The 20968-nt window shown below is 35.1% G+C and overlaps 2 protein-coding genes across 4 annotated transcripts in view; both read left to right on the top strand.

The window, feature by feature from the left end:
• The window catches only part of dgkza (diacylglycerol kinase, zeta a), a 95957-nt gene extending 90442 nt beyond the window's left edge, over positions 1-5515 (top strand). For all 3 annotated transcript variants that reach the window (XM_060859198.1, XM_060859197.1, XM_060859196.1), the window contains one exon: positions 878-5515. In XM_060859198.1, the coding sequence (XP_060715181.1) occupies positions 878-994 (117 nt within the window). In that variant the 3' untranslated portion in view covers positions 995-5515. The remainder of the gene's footprint in view (positions 1-877) is intronic.
• Positions 5516-10239: 4724 nt separating this feature from the next.
• Positions 10240-20552, top strand: mdka (midkine a). Its single transcript, XM_060859326.1, has 5 exons — positions 10240-10396; positions 16772-16854; positions 17081-17248; positions 17382-17543; positions 19568-20552. The coding sequence occupies exons 2-5, from the start codon at positions 16773-16775 to the stop codon at positions 19594-19596; spliced, it is 441 nt and encodes a 146-aa protein (XP_060715309.1). The 5' UTR covers positions 10240-10396; position 16772; the 3' UTR covers positions 19597-20552.
• Positions 20553-20968: the final 416 nt, after the last annotated feature.

The raw sequence follows: 20968 nt of genomic DNA, 5'->3' as shown, positions 1-20968 counted from the left end.
CACATCTGGGATCTCTGATGAAGCCTGTCTACAGCAGATGGTATTCGAAAATTTGAAGAGATGGTTCTTGCCAGCTTATGTATATCATTTGCATATGATGCTATATATTTGTTTGGCTTTGGATGCATCATTATTAAATGGGACCAATTAAATATAATGTGGAACTGGGGCACTAAAGCAATTGATATTGTGAACAAGAGTGTGATGAATCATATGTTTTAAAGAAAATAATTGGCCAGACTGCATCCTTTGCTGAATAAGGCCTTCAGAGAAATCCAGTAGGTTTTGTCAAAGTAGGCTCTTGACAGTCTGCTCGACAGAGCGCCTGGATACTAATGGTTTGTGTCCACATGGAACTTGATGAGGTCCACTCAAAATTGCCCACTCAAGCTGATTTACTGGCAAAATTTTTCAAAAGAGCCAATTAAAACATTTTATCTCTTTTGCATTTTTGCATTTAATGCATGTGTAATTTGGAGCTGGTCTACCTAGACATGCAAAAAACAAGATGGTGTCAAAGCAAGCTGGTAATTGCATGTGCTCAGAACAGTAGAGCCAGAGGGCCGGTATAAAAATCAGAATCAGAAGCTGGTAAGAATGTTCACCAGTTACAGACAAAATAAAACACTTTGTGTAAACAATGATCAAGTTGACCAAATAAGACCGGAAGTACTCACAAACTGACCACAGAGAATAAAAAGACTAATATAATAATATCGGGAACAATATAATAATAGCAGATACAAACCGTCTCCTCACCCTGCTTTGCACATTATACTCTTTTCTTGTTAGCCAAAAATGAAATGCTACAATATTAAATCAAAATATTTTCAGTGTGTCCTTCCCCCCAGTTATAGTTTGCATTTTGCATTTGCAGGGCGATACCCCGAAGCACAGAGCAGAAAAAGCAAAGGACCCCGAGCTGGCAGCGTATCTGGAGAATCGGCAGCATTATCAGATGATCCAACGCGAGGACCAGGAGACAGCAGTCTGACCTCTGACCTTTAACACACCTTCCCCTTTAGTGTCTGGAGCTGTCTACATGTGCCAAACCAATAAAGTAAATAAGAATGGACTAGCTCATAATAAAAGGCTCCTTTATATAGGGTGAATACATACTGTAACTCCTAACCGACTCTAGAGCTAAGAGACACATGTACACACGTTATGAAGAGATCTGCAGGTTTGCCGGCTTGACTAAATTTACATCCATTTCACTGTCATCATGTATCAGTGTGTCTGTGTCAGAATGTATGGAGAGGGCTGGGGTTTTCTTTCAGTCACTAATCTGTGTGGCTTTTACAGAGCAATCATTCAGATTAATACAGTTTGTGTAAAAGAGTTTGTTGAATGTTGTCTCAAGATGGTATGAGACTGTGAATCGATGTCTGAAGTGAGCTCTCTGCAGCACTGATCACACAACTCAAAATTTCAATTTTTATGTTTTGTTAAGAATAATGCTAATGTTAATAAGGAGAATACGTTTATTGCTTTGCAGGATCTTACATTTCAGAGATTTACTGACGTATTTGTTTATCCAAACTAAGGAGTGTTGAAAACTTACATTTTAGGATGTGGGGTGCTGGCTTTCAGCTCTCACTGCACTGAAAACATTTGGAGCCTTTAGTGGCTTTTTTCTAGCTTTGCTTCTTCGTTGTTTTATTTTCTTCTCTTCTCTTCTGGAAAGGTTTCCTTCTAATAACTTTTGGTACTGTAAGTGTATCTTATTAGGTTTCTGTCTGAGAAACCTTTGCACTGTAACTATCATTGCCTTCTTTATTCCACTCATGAATTTCCTGATTTATAATTGTTGTACTTAAGTTACAGTTCATTTGTAATACCCTTTTAATAGTAAATAGATGTTTATATAATTTATCACTATAACATCTGACTTGTTTACTTGTCTTATTATATTAGAAAATACTGAATATTTAATACTTTATTCTTTTTTGAATGCAGATCACTTGATTTTGTTCCTAATTTTCCGCTCTTGATTTTTTCTGGATGGTCTCACTGTATAACAGAATTTTATCCTTATAATCAACGCTTTATCTTAACACACCAACATGTGATGATGCTATTTATTTTCTATAATGGATATATGTCTAAGTTAAATTAGATTTGAAACTAGATATTACTCATTAATTAATTCAGAAAAATTCAGATTTTCAAAGAGGGCACTTTCTTGTGTCCACTGTACAGTTCTATCTTATATATTTATTTATATAGATACACACCCACACCAAAACCCACACAACCCCAAACACACACACACACACACACACAAAAAGACCCAGAAAGGAGATTTCTTAAATAGATCATTTCAATGGCCATGTTACACAAACTAGTATTGGTTCCATTCAAGTAGAAAACAACAATCATATTTTTTCAAAACGTGCTTATCCTACGTTATATAATAACAGCTCACACACTTAAATCTTCAACAATGCAGCAGCTTTGACATTTAACTTTTTATAGAGGTTTCTAAAAAATAACCTTTTTATAGAAGCTTTCTTAAATAAGGCCTGATGAGGTTTGATATTTCCACACTGACAGTTTGATAATATAATATAAAATGAACCTTTTCTATTAAAAAAACTATTATACCACAGCACTCTTGAATTCTCCAATTCGTCAAAAGATTTTGATTACATTTCTCTAACAGCAGATCTACAGTAGTTTGACTGCACAGCAAATCACAGGTTTATACTAAAGCAGAACAAAATTCATTTCGCGTTTATGCCACGTGACTGAAATCTAATAATAAACCGATTTTAAAAATGGAGCTATGGATACGTTTTTCTGTGATGGTTTCCTATAGAAGCTCTTTGTTGCAGTCATATGTAATGCTTTGAGGGCTGTAGATACTGTAAGGGAAACAATAAGAGAAACTAAAATGTTTTGCGACATAAAACCTTTTGCAACATAAAAATTGACATTCCGTTCTTTAATACATTCTTTACAAATGTTTATTGGTAAATTGCTGTGGTATAAAAGGAATGACATTTCTGGATAGACTATTATTGGAAAATAATCATCATTGGGAGGGCAAAACACCACCCCGATTTATTCCCTATTCCTTCTGCATTCGTTCATAATCTGTCGAGTAAGTGATTACTAGAAACTAATTTTTATGCCAAATTTAAATGACTGCATGGATGCATATTAGAGGTGCCTATGTAAATTATACTATAACATAGTATTTTACTATATGTGCTGCCATAGCAAGCACACATTACGTCGTATTTTTAATATCATAAATCTATATACTAAAAGATTTTTTCCCTAAAAAACACTTTTTTGTTTTTTAGCAAGAATAATTACAGCAAATAAGACATGGAAACTAGTTCCATAATTACATTTATTGCTTCTCTTTTAGATGAAAATATTTATTTTGTGTAGTATGGAAATAATAATCAAAAGAGCGGTGTGATTTGACCTGAAGCTCATTATGTTGGATCTGTCCACAGTTGATAGGAGCCAGCATGAGCTATAGTCCCTGCATCTGTTAACTTTTCTATAGTTAAGAAGCTGAACTGCACACAGTGCCTTCTTAAAAAATCCACAAAATGACACAGACTTCATGTATTTTTAGATTCCAGTAACTTGCAGAGAGATATTAGTTCTTTCAATGCCCATCTAATTAAAATATTAAATAATATATTCATGTTGTCCCCCTTTCCTATGTACTTATTATGAAGTAAGACTTTACTTTTTGTAAAGGTTTCTAAGTGATGTATGAAAGAACTTCAGACACCATGGGGGAAAATGGCTGCCTCTTAGGGCTTTATAAAAAATGTCCCAGAATTGATCCGTTTGAAATAAGCATTGCTCTGCTTCTTTGATTGCCTTGCAAAAACATTTCCTATAAAGGTGTGCATGTAATCTGGTGCAATAGGCCATTTGGATAAATAGAAATATACTGGTTTTGTATTATAATTACAGAATAATGGTGAATACCTAGAAATGCAATGTACACACTATTTTGTTTCAGTGAATTGATTCTGGTGGTGTTTGCTTCCAAGACTAATAAAGAATAGTATTTCAAGTATTTATTAGGAAATAGTATTTATATTTTCTTAGACTATACTGTAATTTATCTGATCAGGGTATATATTACTATGATACACATGATACATGGAACATGTCTTTTTGTCTTTTTTTTTTTTTTTTTAAATCTGTTGATTTTGTTTATATATAATGATTCTCACATTTTGTATAAACTCCAGCTTCAACAGCTGTATCTTGTGATGCCTATTGTCTACATCAGGAGTGTTTAAAATTCAGGTCTTGCAGGACCACAAATCTCTAGGGATTTGTGTCACAAATTTAGCCCATGAAGGCTTTAGTAATTAGCTAATGTGTTGATTCGGGTGTGTAAAATGTGTTAAATGAGGTAGAATGGCAAACTCTGCAGTGCTGTAGCCCTACTGGGGAGACACCCCTGGAGTGGTTTTATTATGTATGGTCTAGCTCCAACTTTTCTATCATTGGCAGTTGTTTTATTTCATAACCCTTTTCAGGTTTTTCACTTTTGGAGTACCCTTAACTGCTCTGGGTGAGCAAAAGTAAAAGTATTTTTTTAAGAGTGAACACAAGTTTGTTTTATTATGAAACCAGTTCTTTTTCACATTAGAGTAAAACTTTTGTTTAGGTTTTTTAAAATAGAATTTTAACCTCTGCTTCTGTGGAGTCAGTTGCCTGATATCACTTTACTTCGCTAAGAAAATACAACATTACTGTCTACTGCATGTTTGTACATGTTTACTCCAGTGATTACATTGCAGGTGAGGGTCACTATTATAGATGATGTCGTAATCCAGTCCAGAACAGCACACTCCCTTAAGGCAAACTAAACACTCCCACTTCCCCTTAGTTTTAGAAGATAGACCTATCTAGTACCCTCTGTGTCCGCTGACTCACTGCCTACATGCCTGTGGGCTTGTAATGGATCGCCAGTTGAAAAAACAGGATGTACATATTTCACACAAACACTTAATATCTTGAGATCAGGCATAACTATTTCCTTCAACAACTATCACTATATACTTTCCATATTATGTAAAAATACATTGCCAAGTATGTATATAAATAATTAGTTTATTATATATTAACTAGACCTAACATAAATGTTGTATTATGTTTTTTAGGCTTTTTTTTTGTTTTGTTTTGTTTTTTGCTTCTCCCTGTTAAATCTCATTGTTGGAAAGCGTACAGTATTTCCCAAAACCAATCTTCTAATGCCTATTGCCTGTATTCTGTATAAAGAAATTTCATTACACATGATACAGTGATTCAAGATAAAACGTTGTTTTCTGCAATTATTTTAGCACTGAAGTTTTATTTATTTCGTTTTTTTCTTTTTTCTTTTAGCGTGACCAGTTTTTCTGCTTGGCCTTTGAAAGAGCTCTGTCTACATGATTTCACACACTTATCCTGTTTGTACCTGAATAAGATTTAGTACTGAATTGTTACATTGAACTTAGGTCTTCAATAAACTTACCAATACAAATTATCATCATCTTTGGGTCCTTTTGTGTGTTGGTAGCTGAATGTAGAGACTGGTTCTTCTCACACTTGTTTTTCAGTTTTTTACACTGCATGGACACATTAACCCTTCACCTATTAATTATATTTCCCATGACTTGTCTTGTACCACTGCTTTTGTGTGTGTGTGTGTGTGCGGGTGGGTGTTTGGTAATTATTTGAAGCCAGTCTGACCTTCTCCACCCCTAAAACCAGAGTGCAATGGTTTCATCCAGTCCTGTGATGTGGAACAGAGGTTGAACTGTAGAAAACATGGATGTTTTGGAAGTCTTTCCTCTTCAGCAGGCTATAAAGAGCATATATTAACCTTGCAACCTCTAAGCCACTGTTCCTCTCCATTTCTTTTCTTTATCCCCCTTCATTCCTTTGCAGTTCTTTTCTAGCTGTTTTCTCCTTTTTGGAGTGGGGGTCTGTCACACAGATGTGTGCCCTTTGTTACTTCACCTTTTCCAAGAATAACAGCCTGTTCCCAGAGTGATAAATAATTCCAAGATCAGCACATAAAATTGTCTTTTGTTTTCTTTGAATTGAATTAAAATTTCTTCCTCAAAGAGTCTGCCTCACATATTTGATACTAGCAATATAACACAAGTAATACATAAGTAACAAAAAAGAAAAGTATACTTATAAATGGGTGAATTCGATGTTAGATGGATAGACAGATTATTTGAGAAATTTCTGGAAATATGTAAATTGTTGCTGTTATCTGTTTAATAACTTTTTTATGTACGTAAATGATTTTGCAGGCATGCTATTATGGGAAAATAATCAAAGATGGGCTAGCATGTAAGAGTTTCTCTTAATGTGCTGAAGTTGATTATTTAACTATAAAAGCATCCCCTTGTACCACTGCAATTTTAAATTCTTTATCAAATCATGTCATACCTTTGTTTATCCTTGTATGTAATCCTGTGGAACATCCACAAAACAAGTTATTTCATGTTATTGCTTATTGTAGTGCAAATATTGAACTCTATATTTGTTCCCTCTCATAATAATATAATAGGAATCACAAGTGATGTGATCCCTTGTCCTGGTTCCAGTCAGGACTCGGGAAGCTGAATTTTGAACCAGCTGTAGTTTATTTAGGGGAGCGTTTGAGACCCTGACCAGCAAAGCATTACAATAATACAAGAAAACACGAAGATATTGATCAACTTTTCAGCCACCGGGAGTGACAGCATAGGATGCAATTTGGCAATGTTTTTTAAATGAAAGAATGATGTCTTTACAGTGTTCTGAACATGGGGAGCAAATGTTCAATGTGCATCAAATATCACCCCTAAATTTATTTATTTTTTTTTTGGAATTCTAGTGTAGAGGAATCCACACTAGCCTTACGTAACTGGTAGGGTGAACCAATGAGCATTACCTCCATCTTGTCACTGTCCAGACACAAGAAATGATCAGACATACATTTTTTTATATATCACTGTATTTAATAACACAAAATATACCACTTGTGATGTTACTAATGAAAACAGCATACAAGTCCTCTGACCTGAATACTTTCTCTGTCAGAAAATCTAAAGTTGCTTGTATGTTGTGATTACAGAAACCCAACCACAAAAATAATCAGTCAACAGCTACTTTATTAAGGGTACCTGTAAATTTGCACATTTATGCAATTATGCAGCCAGCCAATCACGTGGAGGCAGTGCAATGGAAAAAATCACACAAACTGCATTAATGAGCAGATACCTATATGTTTAAATACTAGGCTACTGCGACTGTAGGAAGTAATTAATACTTTATGTCTGATTTTACTCTGGCAGATGGATATAATTAAAGCTCCATTCTGCAGGGTTGTCTGAGAGGAAGCACTACATCTGCCTCTAATTTTAACAAATTATTGGAACACAGTGTTCTAAGAGTATGATCTTTTATCCTAACCACACCTGCAAGGAGTTTTCAAATGCACAAGAGTAGAACCACAATGGTTGTGTTCTGTACATGCACTTTTAGAAGTGCAATATAAAGTATTGTGCAGAATTATAATTTCAGAATCTAATAGTAAAAAAGAGAACAGAATTGATCTTCTTGCAAAGAAGTGCCCCGTTTTTTCTGAAACTGTGTATGATTCCACATTTTGTCCAGAATATCTAATAAACTCTATGAACTTATACAATGGTGGTACTTAGCAATTAGTACTTAGCATAGTTTAGTTTAGGGGCATGTTGTAGCCTAGTGGTTATGGTGATGGGCTACCAATTGGAAGGTTGTGAGTTCGATCCCAGGTCCACCAAGCTGCCACTCTTGGGCCCTTGAGCAAGGCCCTTATTGCTCAATTGTACAAAAAAAATGAGATAATGTAAGTCACTCTGGATAAGGGCATCTGCCAAATGATGTAAATGTAGTTAATTATTTTAGGTTATAAATATACATTTTAAAAAAGCATAATGTGAATACAAGATATAATGTGTATACACATTTGTAAAGACACATAAATTCTAAAAAATAATATACATAAAATACACAAATCCTATCGGTTACACTGGCTTTATTGTTAGATGAAATGAGAGGTGTTTTATATTAGGTAATCAAATTCGGGATGTTCTGGTATATTTTTGGTGATCACATTTTCAGGCAGGACATGATGTTGCTGCCTTAAAACTACACGCTTCCTGGTTAAATCCTAAGCTTGGACTGCACGTCTGTTTCAGTTGTCCTCCAAGATGAGAGATGAACGTCCCCACAAAATAAAAAGCCAGCGGCATGCCATGTTCTTGGCCATGACACTATCGTGGATAAATCAATACATGAAAATAAAGAAATGTGTGAATAATTTTAGGTTCTTAAGTCAAGTCAAGGTGCCTTTATTGTCATTTTAATCATATATAGCAGTCACAGTACACAGTGAAATGAAATGCTACATAAAAACAACACAGAGCTAAGGACTAAAAGCTGTCCTAACCACATAAAGTGCACTGTGAAAATTGCACTGCAGTGTGCAACCTAGTGGAAAACTAGAGGATTGTAAATAAAGAGGGTTCAAGTAAACATATATAAACCTATGTAGCAGCAGTTTGATGAGGTATTGAAATGTGAAATGTGGTGTACAAAACAGCAACTGAATAAGTGTTTTGATCTGAACAGTCCAATGCAGTTCACACAGTTAGTATGTTTGTGTGTGTGTGTGTGTGTGTGTGTGTGTCACCAATCACATTAACCTTATGTAATATAGATATTCAAAAGTCATTCCATCTGTGAAATCTGTCCCAAATCCCTGGAATTATGTGCAAGCCAAAGATTTTTATTTTTTATTTTTTTATTTGTATGAATGTGTTATTTGTATGAATGTGGTCATTTCTACTCCTTGCAGCTGACCTTGATGTCAGGGTTTTAGAAGATAGACCTATCTAGTACCCTCTGTGTCCGCTGACTCACTGCCTACATGCCTGTGGGCTTGTAATGGATCGCCAGTTGAAAAAACAGGATGTACATATTTCACACAAACACTTAATATCTTGAGATCAGGCATAACTATTTCCTTCAACAACTATCACTATATACTTTCCATATTATGTAAAAATACATTGCCAAGTATGTATATAAATAATTAGTTTATTATATATTAACTAGACTTAACATAAATGTTGTATTATGTTTTTTAGGCTTTTTTTGTTTTGTTTTGTTTTTTGCTTCTCCCTGTTAAATCTCATTGTTGGAAAGCGTACAGTATTTCCCAAAACCAATCTTCTAATGCCTATTGCCTGTATTCTGTATAAAGAAATTTCATTACACATGATACAGTGATTCAAGATAAAACGTTGTTTTCTGCAATTATTTTAGCACTGAAGTTTTATTTATTTCGTTTTTTTCTTTTTTCTTTTAGCGTGACCAGTTTTTCTGCTTGGCCTTTGAAAGAGCTCTGTCTACATGATTTCACACACTTATCCTGTTTGTACCTGAATAAGATTTAGTACTGAATTGTTACATTGAACTTAGGTCTTCAATAAACTTACCAATACAAATATTCATCATCTTTGGGTCCTTTTGTGTGTTGGTAAGCCTTATGTATGTGTGTGTGTGTGTGTGTGTGTGTGTGTGTGTGTGTGTGTGTGTGTGTGTGTGTGTGTGTGTGTGCGGGTGGGTGTTTGGTAATTATTTGATGTCACCTTGATGTCAGGGGTGTTAGCAAAGCTACTTTTACACACTATTGTAGTGTACAAACACATCTGACTCAGTTGAGAAATGTGTAGTAAAGTCTTACGCTATAGGTTTATATAGCATCCACCCTTTTGCTGTTATCACTATGAAATCTCTGGACTATGACTTTTTTGGGCTATGACTGTGCTACACCAGGTCACCACACACAACTTAGAAGAGTTATATATGCATGGAAAAAGATCAGAAGGAAAAATTTGTCAGGAAATTAACTACAGGCTGTCCAGAAATTCTCCATACATACAGACCTAGTCTCCATACTCTACATGATTTAGTTAAAATGCCTTCTATTTTTCTATGGATTTTAACGGGGAAAATGGCAAGCACATCACACAGGACTTGGGAGAAATGACTCTGTGTGTGTTTGCAAATAAAAAAGAGAATTTTCCTTAAAAAAATCAAATCAAATCAAATCTTAATTTTCCCTGTGTATAAGGATTTTAGGGATAGGCTTCATTTTGCATGACAGTGCCACGCTCTCTTAACCTCGCCAAAGGAATGCCGGTCACGTGACTCTGGGCGTCATGGGGTGTCTAATTTAAAGCTGTTCAGACTGGGGTTTGGTTCACACTTACTTTTGTTTGGACAGAAACAAAGCCAGGCTTCGAGCGGATGCTGGAGAGGAACTTGCAGACACAGTTTTCCTAACTTTTGTGTGTGGAGCTTGAAACAGAGCGATCGAGTAAGTGTATAAAGTTCACTTTTAACACACATGAAGTAGCGCAGAAACTGTGTGGGGATTTTATACTGAATTCTTTTCTTTATGCTGAATTAAAAAAGCTATATGAATGTAAGCGCATATAATTCGGATTATCAGCAAGTAAAGGTTTAAAGTAAACAAACCAAGTGATAATTCTTTGGGAAAGTCATGTAATTTCCCCCTTGAACGTTTAGTCAAAAAAAAAAAAAAGCCATGATCTGCACTTTTATTTAGTATTAACCCTGCCTTTGTATGCTGATGTTTGTTACCCAAATATATCTATATATAAAATAGTTTTGTTTAGTTTTAAAAGTTTAAAATAAAGTTTGAAGCACTTTTTAACCAAGAAAGCTGTTAATGGTAGTTCTGGTGTGGTGTGATAAGCAAACGCAATAAAGCAGGATGGTACATGCACACAGTAATACTAATAACAAAAGCTACAGAGTGAATGGTGAAGAGAGTTAGTGAGGAGGTGGAGAGCTGGAGAGAGGCAGTTTGTGTGCTTTTAATGCCCTTGGTAGTGTTCAACTCCTATTGACTTCAATGGGCTGATTAAGGCGAGCTGAGCCAAAAGCTTCAGGTTGGAGAGAGGGAGAGAGTGTGTGAGGGAGAGAGTGAGAGAGAGGGAGAGGGGGAGAGAGTGTGTGAGGGAGAAAGAGTGTGAGAGAGAGTGTGAGGGAGAGGGAGAGAAAGGGAGAGGGAGAGAGGGGGCAGAGAGAGAAAGATATATATCGAGAGAAAGATTGAGAGAGAGAGATAAAGATAGATAGAGAGAGAGAGTGTGAGGGAGAGAGAGAGAGAGCATGAGGGAGAGGGGGGAGAGAGAGGGAGAGAAAGGGAGAGGGAGAGAGGGGGGCAGAGAGAGAAAGATATAAAGAGAGAAAGATAGATAGAGAGAGAGGGAGAGAGACCTTTTCACCCAGCCTGTGTTTGCATCTTTAGCCTCTTTCCCCTTCATCTGCCTCAGTTCTCATTCCAGTGATTACAATCACATTTCATGCTAGACATTGTTGTACAGCCTTCATGGTTGTGTGTTAAGGGGGAAAAATAAGTAACTGCTTTCCCTCTTGCTTTGACTGTGGGTAATTTTCCATAAGCTCCTTGAATGTGAATACCAGATATGTGGATAAAAAAGTCAGTAATAGATTACAAATGACATAGTGTGCATTCAACCTCCTAAAAGTATACATCTTGTAGCTGTGTTTTCCAAAGTGAGGTCAATAAGCCTCAAGGGGTGTGTGATGTACAGGGGTTTGCACATTTATTTATTTATTATTTATGTATATTTAATGAGATTACAGTGATGGGTAATTAAACTATTATAAACTAGCATTTATAGTAATAATTAGTTATTATAGTTTGTTGACTATTCAGTTAAATATAATGAGATCTTGGTGAATGTCAAAAAGAATGAAAAGAAATACAGAATATTATGAATCTAGTGTATGATGCAATGCAACTGTTCAAGAATAAAAAGCACTAATGTTTTCTAACTAAAAAGGCTAATTATATATGTGTAATTAATCTGCCTAATATTTCAATGATTAAAGTGGTCCATTTAAGATAATTGGAGAATATACTTATATAGCTCCATTTTTTCCTCTTTTTTTGGACCAAGGCTGCAACAATTTCTAAATGTTCTAGATATTTAAATGATATGGAAAAATGCTACCATTATGGCACAAATAATGAATTTGTAGTAGCTCTAATACGTTGTACAGTTTTCTAACATTATTTACATATAGGTATATTTTGCTGTTGATAAATTTGTTCATATTTTGTATGAGAAGACAGAGGAGTAAATATGGCACAGAGACAATACATAGTTTAACTTCATGTACTGGTAAACCTTAAATATTTCAAAATGCAGGAGCGCAAAGCCACAGGGTCCAAATGCTTTACCACTAAAATAGGGAGGTTTCTGCTCTTGGCTTTAAAGCACTCAAGATTTGTATTGAATAATCAGTGTAGTGACCTGAGTAGAGCTGAACATTGAACTTTGTTCTCTCTCTCTCTCTCTCTCTCTCTCTCTCTCACTCACTCTCTCACTGTGAGTGAGTGTGTGTGTGTGTGTGTTTTTTTTTGTTTTTTTTTTGCGTGTCTACACATGATAAACAATGTGGATTTATGATGCTTAATCACAGACAGTATAATTATAGTTTCCAGTTCTTGTAGTAATGTGTTTACTGTGACAGCTGGTTTTATGCATGTTGTCTGTTTTTTACTGTCTGGACTTGTGCCTCTTCAGTTCTTCCTGTATGTGTCTATCTATATTTGGTCAAAATGTTTTTAGCCTCTGAGATTCTGTATTTATATTTTATCTACATTCTGTAGGGAATGTAATAATGTGTTTAGTATTTAGATTGGTCTCTTTCAAATTCATGAAAGAATTTTACTTAATTGGAATGTTAGGGCACAGCAGTAATGGATCTAAGATATGTTGGCAGTGAGATGGCTTTTTATACGTCTGAATGAGCCAAAGACCTCCTGATGAGTGCACAGCTCTGCCAAAATTAGCGAATTGGGTCACATCTTTGTGTTTTTTCCTCTGGTATGGAAATTAGTTTAATTCCAACTTGTCATGCAACAAACACTACACACACACACACACACACACACACACACAATTGTTTTAAATGTATGCATATAACGTGTGTGTGTGTGCGAGAAGGAGATAATATCTACCCTGTGTGAGCACTTGTGCATAATTGTATGTGAACATTTCCCATCACTTTCAAATTGTAGCCCATAGACGACCCGCAAACACACACACACACACACACACACACACACACACACACACGATTCTCAGAGAACAGGTGGTTTGCATTTCTTAACAGCAGCAGAGAAAATGGCAATGGGAAAATTAGTAAAAGAAACAGTAAAATAGAGAATTTTGAAAGCCAACAGAATTTTGAGGCACAGAAAAAGAGGGGTGACTGCTTTAGTCATGCTCCAGCAGGCATGTGGGTAAGTGACACTTAATTAGTGTTTTGGATAGAATAGATTGATTTAGTGGGTCTCTATTTATGGAGGATCTAAATGAGGCCTAAGTATTTGCCCTGAGTAGGCAAAGAGAGGATATATAGAGAGCAAGTTTTATTGCCCATAGTTATTGCTAGCCATAAAAGTTTGGCGCCATATGATGAAAGGCTCAGGTGAAAACTAGAGTGAGACACTGAATGGTAATTTAAATTACACTATGGGAGAGTTGAGTCTTTTGCTGGCCAAGAAACAATAAAAATGCTGTTCATGCCCCAGCGTGTAAACTTTAAGAATATCCATAACTGGTTGCTAGAGCTAAAATGTGTGTGTGTGTGCTCTGTCCTGATGTAGTGATGTCCTATGGTGGTGAGTCTATTCTCTCTTCCTGTTTGCAAGCCTATGCTCTTGTTATTGTCATGGAGATGTAAGCCAGCGATAAAGAGTGTACTCAGCTGTAGGAGCCATGCAGTTACCAAACAACAGCTTAATGTGGGTGTGTTTTTAATCAGTCTGAAACACACTGAGTGAGTGTTCTTCAAAGACTGTCTGCTAATAAAATAAATGCAGCCACAGGGGCAAACAACTTGGTCTTAAATACTAATGCTGTGCTTTATTTATTTGTCAACCTAGCACACAAATTGAGGAAATATGGTAATGTGTGTTTGGTCTAGGGCTATATAATATGATTATGCATCTTGTCCGACGATCAAAAATGTCTATATATTTTCCTACATCATCTATATGTCATCGTCTATATGTCACAATAGCAGCCAATTTCCAAGTTTGGAGCAGATTTAGCAGAGGTGTACTATAACAAAAACGAGCCTGGAAGACTGTGACATACAGCGAAACTCCCTGCAACACCAAAGAATAGGCATCAGTTCAAATAAAAGTCAAAGAATTTGCACCTATAAAGGGAGGTACTATTGATGTTTGGATTCCTGAAAATTAAAGTTTACTGAGGTGTTTTAATATTTATTTTTCATTGTTCCCTTTTTGAAAATGTTACATTTTTCCTTTTCTTATTTTTGGTAGTTCTGTTCAATGTCCCTTCCAAATAAATGGAGAAAAGAAAAAGTTCATTAGGTTGTAGTTCACAAAATGATCAAAAATAGTCTGCATGCAGATAAAGGGCGCATATCTAGATAACTAGTAAGTATTTTTAGTTAATTCAGCAATTTTTGAGAAAATTTTATATATCATAGGATATATTGTTGAGCATATGAGAGATATTAGATTTGGTCTAAATTGCCCAACACTAGTACTGTGTATGTGTAAAAAGTACTGAGGTAAGTCAGTAATATTCCAGTACATTTTGAGCCTTTTAGACATCACAAGACACACATTGGGATGTGGGTAACTGCTTATTGAATCATATTTCTGTACTCCATCTTCGTAGCCATGTTTGTTTTGTGCTTGTGTTATATTAGAATATATAATGATCTTTTTATTGTTTTTTTATGATTGTCAAGCTTTTTTGTGTTTATGATAATGTAAATATATTTTTTTTCATTAAAGAAAACACAGTTAGCTTTATATACTGATGCATAATTGCTGTGGATGTTAACATTTTTAAATTATGAAATTCTTTTCTAAATCATCTTATTGGGTCCCACCATGATGAGGATAGCTTTCCCTTTTGAGTCTGGCACGTCTCAAGGTTTGTTCCTCATATCGTCTCTCATTAGGGATAAATTTACATGTAAACATGAATTTATGCATTTATGGTAAGCTGCAACAGTCTCTATTGTTAAAAGCACTATACAAATACGTTTTGCTTTAAATTCAAATCAGATGAAATATTAGTAGCTTTGATTAAAATATAGCCAGAATATTACTGTACTCTTTTGAATAATGACCATAATGTTTAAAAAGCTAGATTATGTCCATTAAGTGTGCTGGATTATGTGTTAAATTTATTTTACAGTTAAAGTGGTCAAACAAATAGCTTGATGGTCTGTGTTTTAGTGGACCTTTGGAACTGCAGTGTTCTATGTGTAACATTAAGAAATGGGCCTCTTGTCTTTTACACACACTCTAAACATCATCTTTTGACATGTTATGAGCAGGTGAGGTTAGGTGTGCTGCTGCGATATCCAATCAAATCAATTCTCATGAATGAAATGCACTTCAGTGCCATTTCATGCAAATATTTAATTATTTTGTACTTAGGTGTCATTTGCCTGCATGAATACAATTGCAGATAAATCTTACAGAAAATTTGCTTTCAGTTTTCTTTGATTTTGTTTTCATATTTTGGTGGTAGTGACAAATGTGTGACTTGGATACAAGTGCAAAGGTTTTTATTTGGACAACAATCGGTCCAAAATTCACACCATATAAAAAATAGATACTATTGCCATAGAAAACGTGACTCACAGCATAAATGAGGAGATTGTGATACACTGCCTGAACATATGAGAATTGTTTTCTGTCTTGCATGCCTTTGTGGGTGATCACTAGTGTGAGTCTGTATCGTGTACTGTTTATTCAGCTGATTCCATGCATCTGTGATATAAATACATTTGGTGAGTGTGTTAGTTTTGTTAGACATTTTATTTAGTTATAGTTGGATGCTTTGACAAATGTCAACTGTGTGTGATTCGTATTTTGTTGCCACACCTGAATTGATCAGTGAGTTTCAATTATTTAGTATTTGTGCAAAATAGCATTTTACATGCCAAGATTGTCACATTGTCCTACACCCAGGACAACATTAGGGGATTAGCATTAGTGGTATCCAGTTAACCAATTAATGAAGCAGTTGGGTATGTGTTTACATCCTAAATCCACATGAAAGAATATGGAATAAAAGGGAATGAATATGCTTAGAGAACAGAGAACAGTACAGTCAGTGTGCATAAGTCAGAGGTGTGGACTGCATCATGACTAAAACATACTGAGGAACAAGAAGATTTTAATCTGTGTGGGTGGTGGCATGCAGTTAGGCATCAAGCTTGAAGGATAAAGGGATATAATATATTTCCAATAACTCCAACTCCAATTAAGTTTCCATTTTACACCAAAAGCATAGTCCTCACTGAATTAACAATGTGCAGGTTTTATACAAATTATTTGTAAAAAGAAAAAAAAAATTGCATTTTTTTTTATAAAATTTATACCAATGAAGTCTTGTATACAAAGTCTTGCCTATTTACCTTGAAAAACATTGGACACAAAAATCCATAATTTATGTACAAGGTGTATTAGAAGATAATGAATGAATAAGAACATTTCTTTGCTTTCTTTGTGTGCTCCTTTGAAAATGTACATCTCTTCTGTGATGCAATTTAATTCTTATTTACTTTAAATACATATATTTGAAATAACATTTAACTAATTCAGTGAAATATTTATGTTCTGATCTTTTAGGATGCGTGGCCTGTTTTCTACCATTTTTCTGCTCCTAGTGGCCTTGATGATTGTCACTACAGAAGCTGGAAAAAACAAGAAAGGTAATACTTCTTAAAATCATGTAAAACATAAGGTCACTTTGCTATTTTTTTAAATACTGCAAACCAATTTAGTTTCTGAATGAGCCATGTCATAATTATTCTGAACACTTTGCTTACCAATACCTCCTGTGAAATTATGACAGGTTGACATGAAATAATAATAGACAACATTTTTAAGAATAATTAAGTATTAATAATATAAAAAATTTACAATGTCCTGTGCTAGATAAAGGTAAAGGATCGAAAGGGGCCTCAGACTGCACAGATTGGCGTTTTGGGAACTGTGTGGCTAATAACGGCGATTGTGGAAGTGGTATGAGGGAGGGGACTTGCAATGATCAGATCAAGAAGCTGAAGTGTAAGGTTCCCTGCAACTGGAAGAAGGATTTTGGGGGTAAGGCTTAAAATCATCATTTTATATACAATATCTTCAAAAAACTATTCAGACCCCTTCTCTTTTTTTTTAATTTGTAATATTACAGCCTTTCACAAATTACTATGCAAGTTGTTTTTTTTTCTGTCTTCAGCTGACTGTAAATACAAGTTTGAAATTTGGGGTGAGTGTGACGCTGCTTCAGGCATAAAGAGTCGCACTGGCACCCTACAGAAGGCTCTCTATCATGTTGAGTGTCAGCCTGTCATTACGGTCCAAAAACCATGCTCAACCAAGAACAAAGCCAAGTCCAAAGGTAAAAGAAAATGTGCACCAAGTACATCCCTCAGGTAGTGATGACAATAGTTTTTTGCCCCTACATGACACAACTTTTTTTTTTTGCTTTTAAAATGTACTTCTCAGCTCCAATTAAATTTCAGCATATATAGAGTAAACAGGAGAGGCATGCGATCCTCTTGTGTATAAATCCTTCACCAAAAAGACTATTGCACGGACCAATCTGTTTGTGTTTGTTTGGACTATGGCGAAGGCTTTACGCACAAGCACTGTAAGCTTTGTCTTGGTGAGAACTCAAGGCCTTCCGTGGGTGTTTGAGTAGGATGCTGAATCGAACAAAAGCCAGAGGAACTAGAGTGGAGAGGGAATCACTCTACAGACCTGGAGCTAATTTTGTTCCAGATTTGCTGAAAAAATATTTCTAGCTTTCAAGCATGACATAATATTCAAAAAACTTATTGCCTCACATTTGTCTGTTAACTTACATGTTTTATAATATGCAGTCAATAAATGACTACAAACCCCTATTAAAAACTGCAGGTTTTTAGGGTGTAAAAAAATAAGCCATAATAAAACATGCCAATTATATAATCTTTTCCATATGTAGTTGATCTAGTAACCAACAAAATGTAAGTACATACCAAAAGAAATGTTTTAAAAGAAAAAATATATAAAAACCTTGCAAGGAACTGTTTGCACAAGTGTGCACACCCTTTTGTAATGGGGTGTGTGATTATGCTTAGAATTAACCAATCACATTCATTCATGTTCAAAAGTAATTATTGTATCATCAGTACATCTTGAAGGCCATCATCAGTCGGACTAAATGTGCACTGCATTGACATTACCAATGACAGATGATCTCTCTAAAATTGACAAAAGGAAAAGTCTAAATCTTTAAAGGAGCTGCAGGGATATCTGGCAATTACTGGTCACCCAAAGAAAACCATACCCAGAGTGAAAAATAGTGGTGGCAGTATCATGCGATAGGGCTCCTTCTCTCCAGCTGGACCTGGCACTTTATGTTTCAATGAATGATGGACTGTTCCTAAAACCGTACAATTCTGGCACAAATCCTGCAGGCCTCTGTTGGACAGCTGAAGATAAACAAATATTGCTCCATCCAACACAATAACAACCCAAAGCACAAACATTTCAGTAGTAGTTCAATAATTTGGAATATCCCAGTCAGAGCCCAGCCCTGAATCCTACCTGAAAGAATTGAAAAGGGCTGTTTACAGGAAATCTCCTCAGAATTTGATAGATCTGGAGCATTTTTGCAAGGAAGCCTGGAATAAAAATTGCCAAATCAAGATTGTAGGTTGTTTTAAGTTGGTAGAATAGAATCTTTACCAAAAACGTTGAGTGCTGTATTACAAACAAAAGGTGTTTGAATAAATTTATTTTAGGGCTTTGAATATATAAAGTACACAAACATACACAAATATATCACATTAAAGGTGAAAAAAGGTCTGACGTTATTTTGGTTCCTTTTCTTGTATCACAAACACAGAAGAATCTCAAGTGACAGAAATCTTGCTGACACCTTGGACTTCTTCCATAATATTCAAATAATCCGAGAGCTTCACCATATCAACAATTATGCATTTTCTTTGTCACATTGTAATTGTTTAAAATCCATTTTTGTGTGCATATGCTATACAAATCCCTGTGTATGGTTTTTTCTATGGTAATAATAATAATAATCATTTGAATGAATACATTAATGCAAACCTTCAAATATTATCAGCAGTTTAATATTTCAGGCTACTTCACCTTTATTAAGAACTTAATCTATAGGATAATTTAATCTGTGCAAAGTAAGACTATTACTACATGTCTGCAATGAGTAGCCATTAAATTGCCCAATATACAAGACACGATACACACCAGTCGTTCAGACACTTACACTGACCACATTAGAATATAGTCATTATTGTTCTGCCACATGCTAGTAATCACTGTGTTTTGATATGTGCTGAGGCTTAACCATCAGATGTGCAAAATTAAATATTGATCCTGTGTCTTTCCACCTCTACCCAGGAAAGAAAGGGAAGGGAAAAGGAAACTAGAAAAAGGAGACATCCAGCAATGGAAGTGTGAAGACCAGACCTCCAAATCCCAGCCTTTCAATTTTCTAGCTCTCTGACACTCTTTTTTTTTTTTCTCTGTTGATATGTCATACACTAGACACCCTTTTTTTTCTACATGCTGTGTTACAGTTTTAGAGCACAGGATTGTGGCTGCTGTGATATGATTGACAGATATTGTATGACATCCCTGTTCCACAAGGGAGAATGAAATGCTGATGTTTAGAAGAAAACAATCCTTTGACTCTTTATAGAAGACAGAAATATTACTCTCTGTCAGAATCTCAGTTCCCGTTTGACACAAGAACTGCTCTCTCTCTCTCTCTCTCTCTCTCTCTCTCACACACACACACACACACATACACACACACACACACACAGCCTGTGTACTTAATGATTTGTCATATAAATACTTTTTTAATTAAAATTTGGTGAGGATGCAGTAGAGTCACCTGAATAGTTTAGTGTTTTTTGAAGTTGTACTGCTTTTTTGTAGGATCAGTATTACTTAAAATAAATGATATTGTGAAAGTTCTTGAAGTACAACGCAAATTATAATAGAATATGCTACCATCATTGAGCCTGCCAGCATTTTCTGGCATCTTGGGTGAACCCTTATGCTTGTGTGTTTCCAGGATTTCTGGATTCAGGATTTCTGGATTCACTGAAACACTGACCAGGATGTCTTTTAGCTAAAGCTCTACTTTTAGCTAAAATTTCCATTTTTAATTAGGATTCACACAGCCAAAGCGCAGTGGCAGTGTCAATTTGATCAAAGCATAACATTCAATGTGTCAGAAAAGCACACTTCTTAGCAATCTAGCAATTAAAGTTTTATTAGTCAAACTGACCATTTGTTAAACTAGTACTTTGTCTATACAACATTTTCTTTGCACAGAGATAGTAAGGTTAGAAAATCAATAAAAAAAATGTTTTTACATGGTTTTGTTCTTTGGCTTCTCTAAAAGTAAAGTAGGAGACTAATGGCATACTTAAAAACAAAACAAAAAACCCTAATTTTGCAATTGTTCATTCTCTGATAGTATACATACTATTCATTTTAAATGGGGAAAATACATCTAAAATCATATTTTACAATCCATTAACCCACAGTTCAAAGTAAAATCTAAATCATCATGTTCATTCAGAATTTCAGTAATAACAAAATAATGATTATTTGGTGAACATGGTCCATTGTCCAGAACACTGTGTATCAGCATAAATACATGTTTTCTGATTGTTAGTAGGGTTTTATTGGGTTTATGCATTAAAGTTCATATTCATACACATGTAAACCCTTTCAGAGTTACTTATGGGATCATTTCTATTGATAATCCAAGATCACCAAGCATGA

Source organism: Tachysurus vachellii, chromosome 23 (genome assembly GCF_030014155.1).
Source record: "Tachysurus vachellii isolate PV-2020 chromosome 23, HZAU_Pvac_v1, whole genome shotgun sequence".
Taxonomy (NCBI): Eukaryota; Metazoa; Chordata; class Actinopteri; order Siluriformes; family Bagridae; genus Tachysurus; species Tachysurus vachellii.
This window is presented reverse-complemented; position numbering and strand designations above follow the sequence as displayed.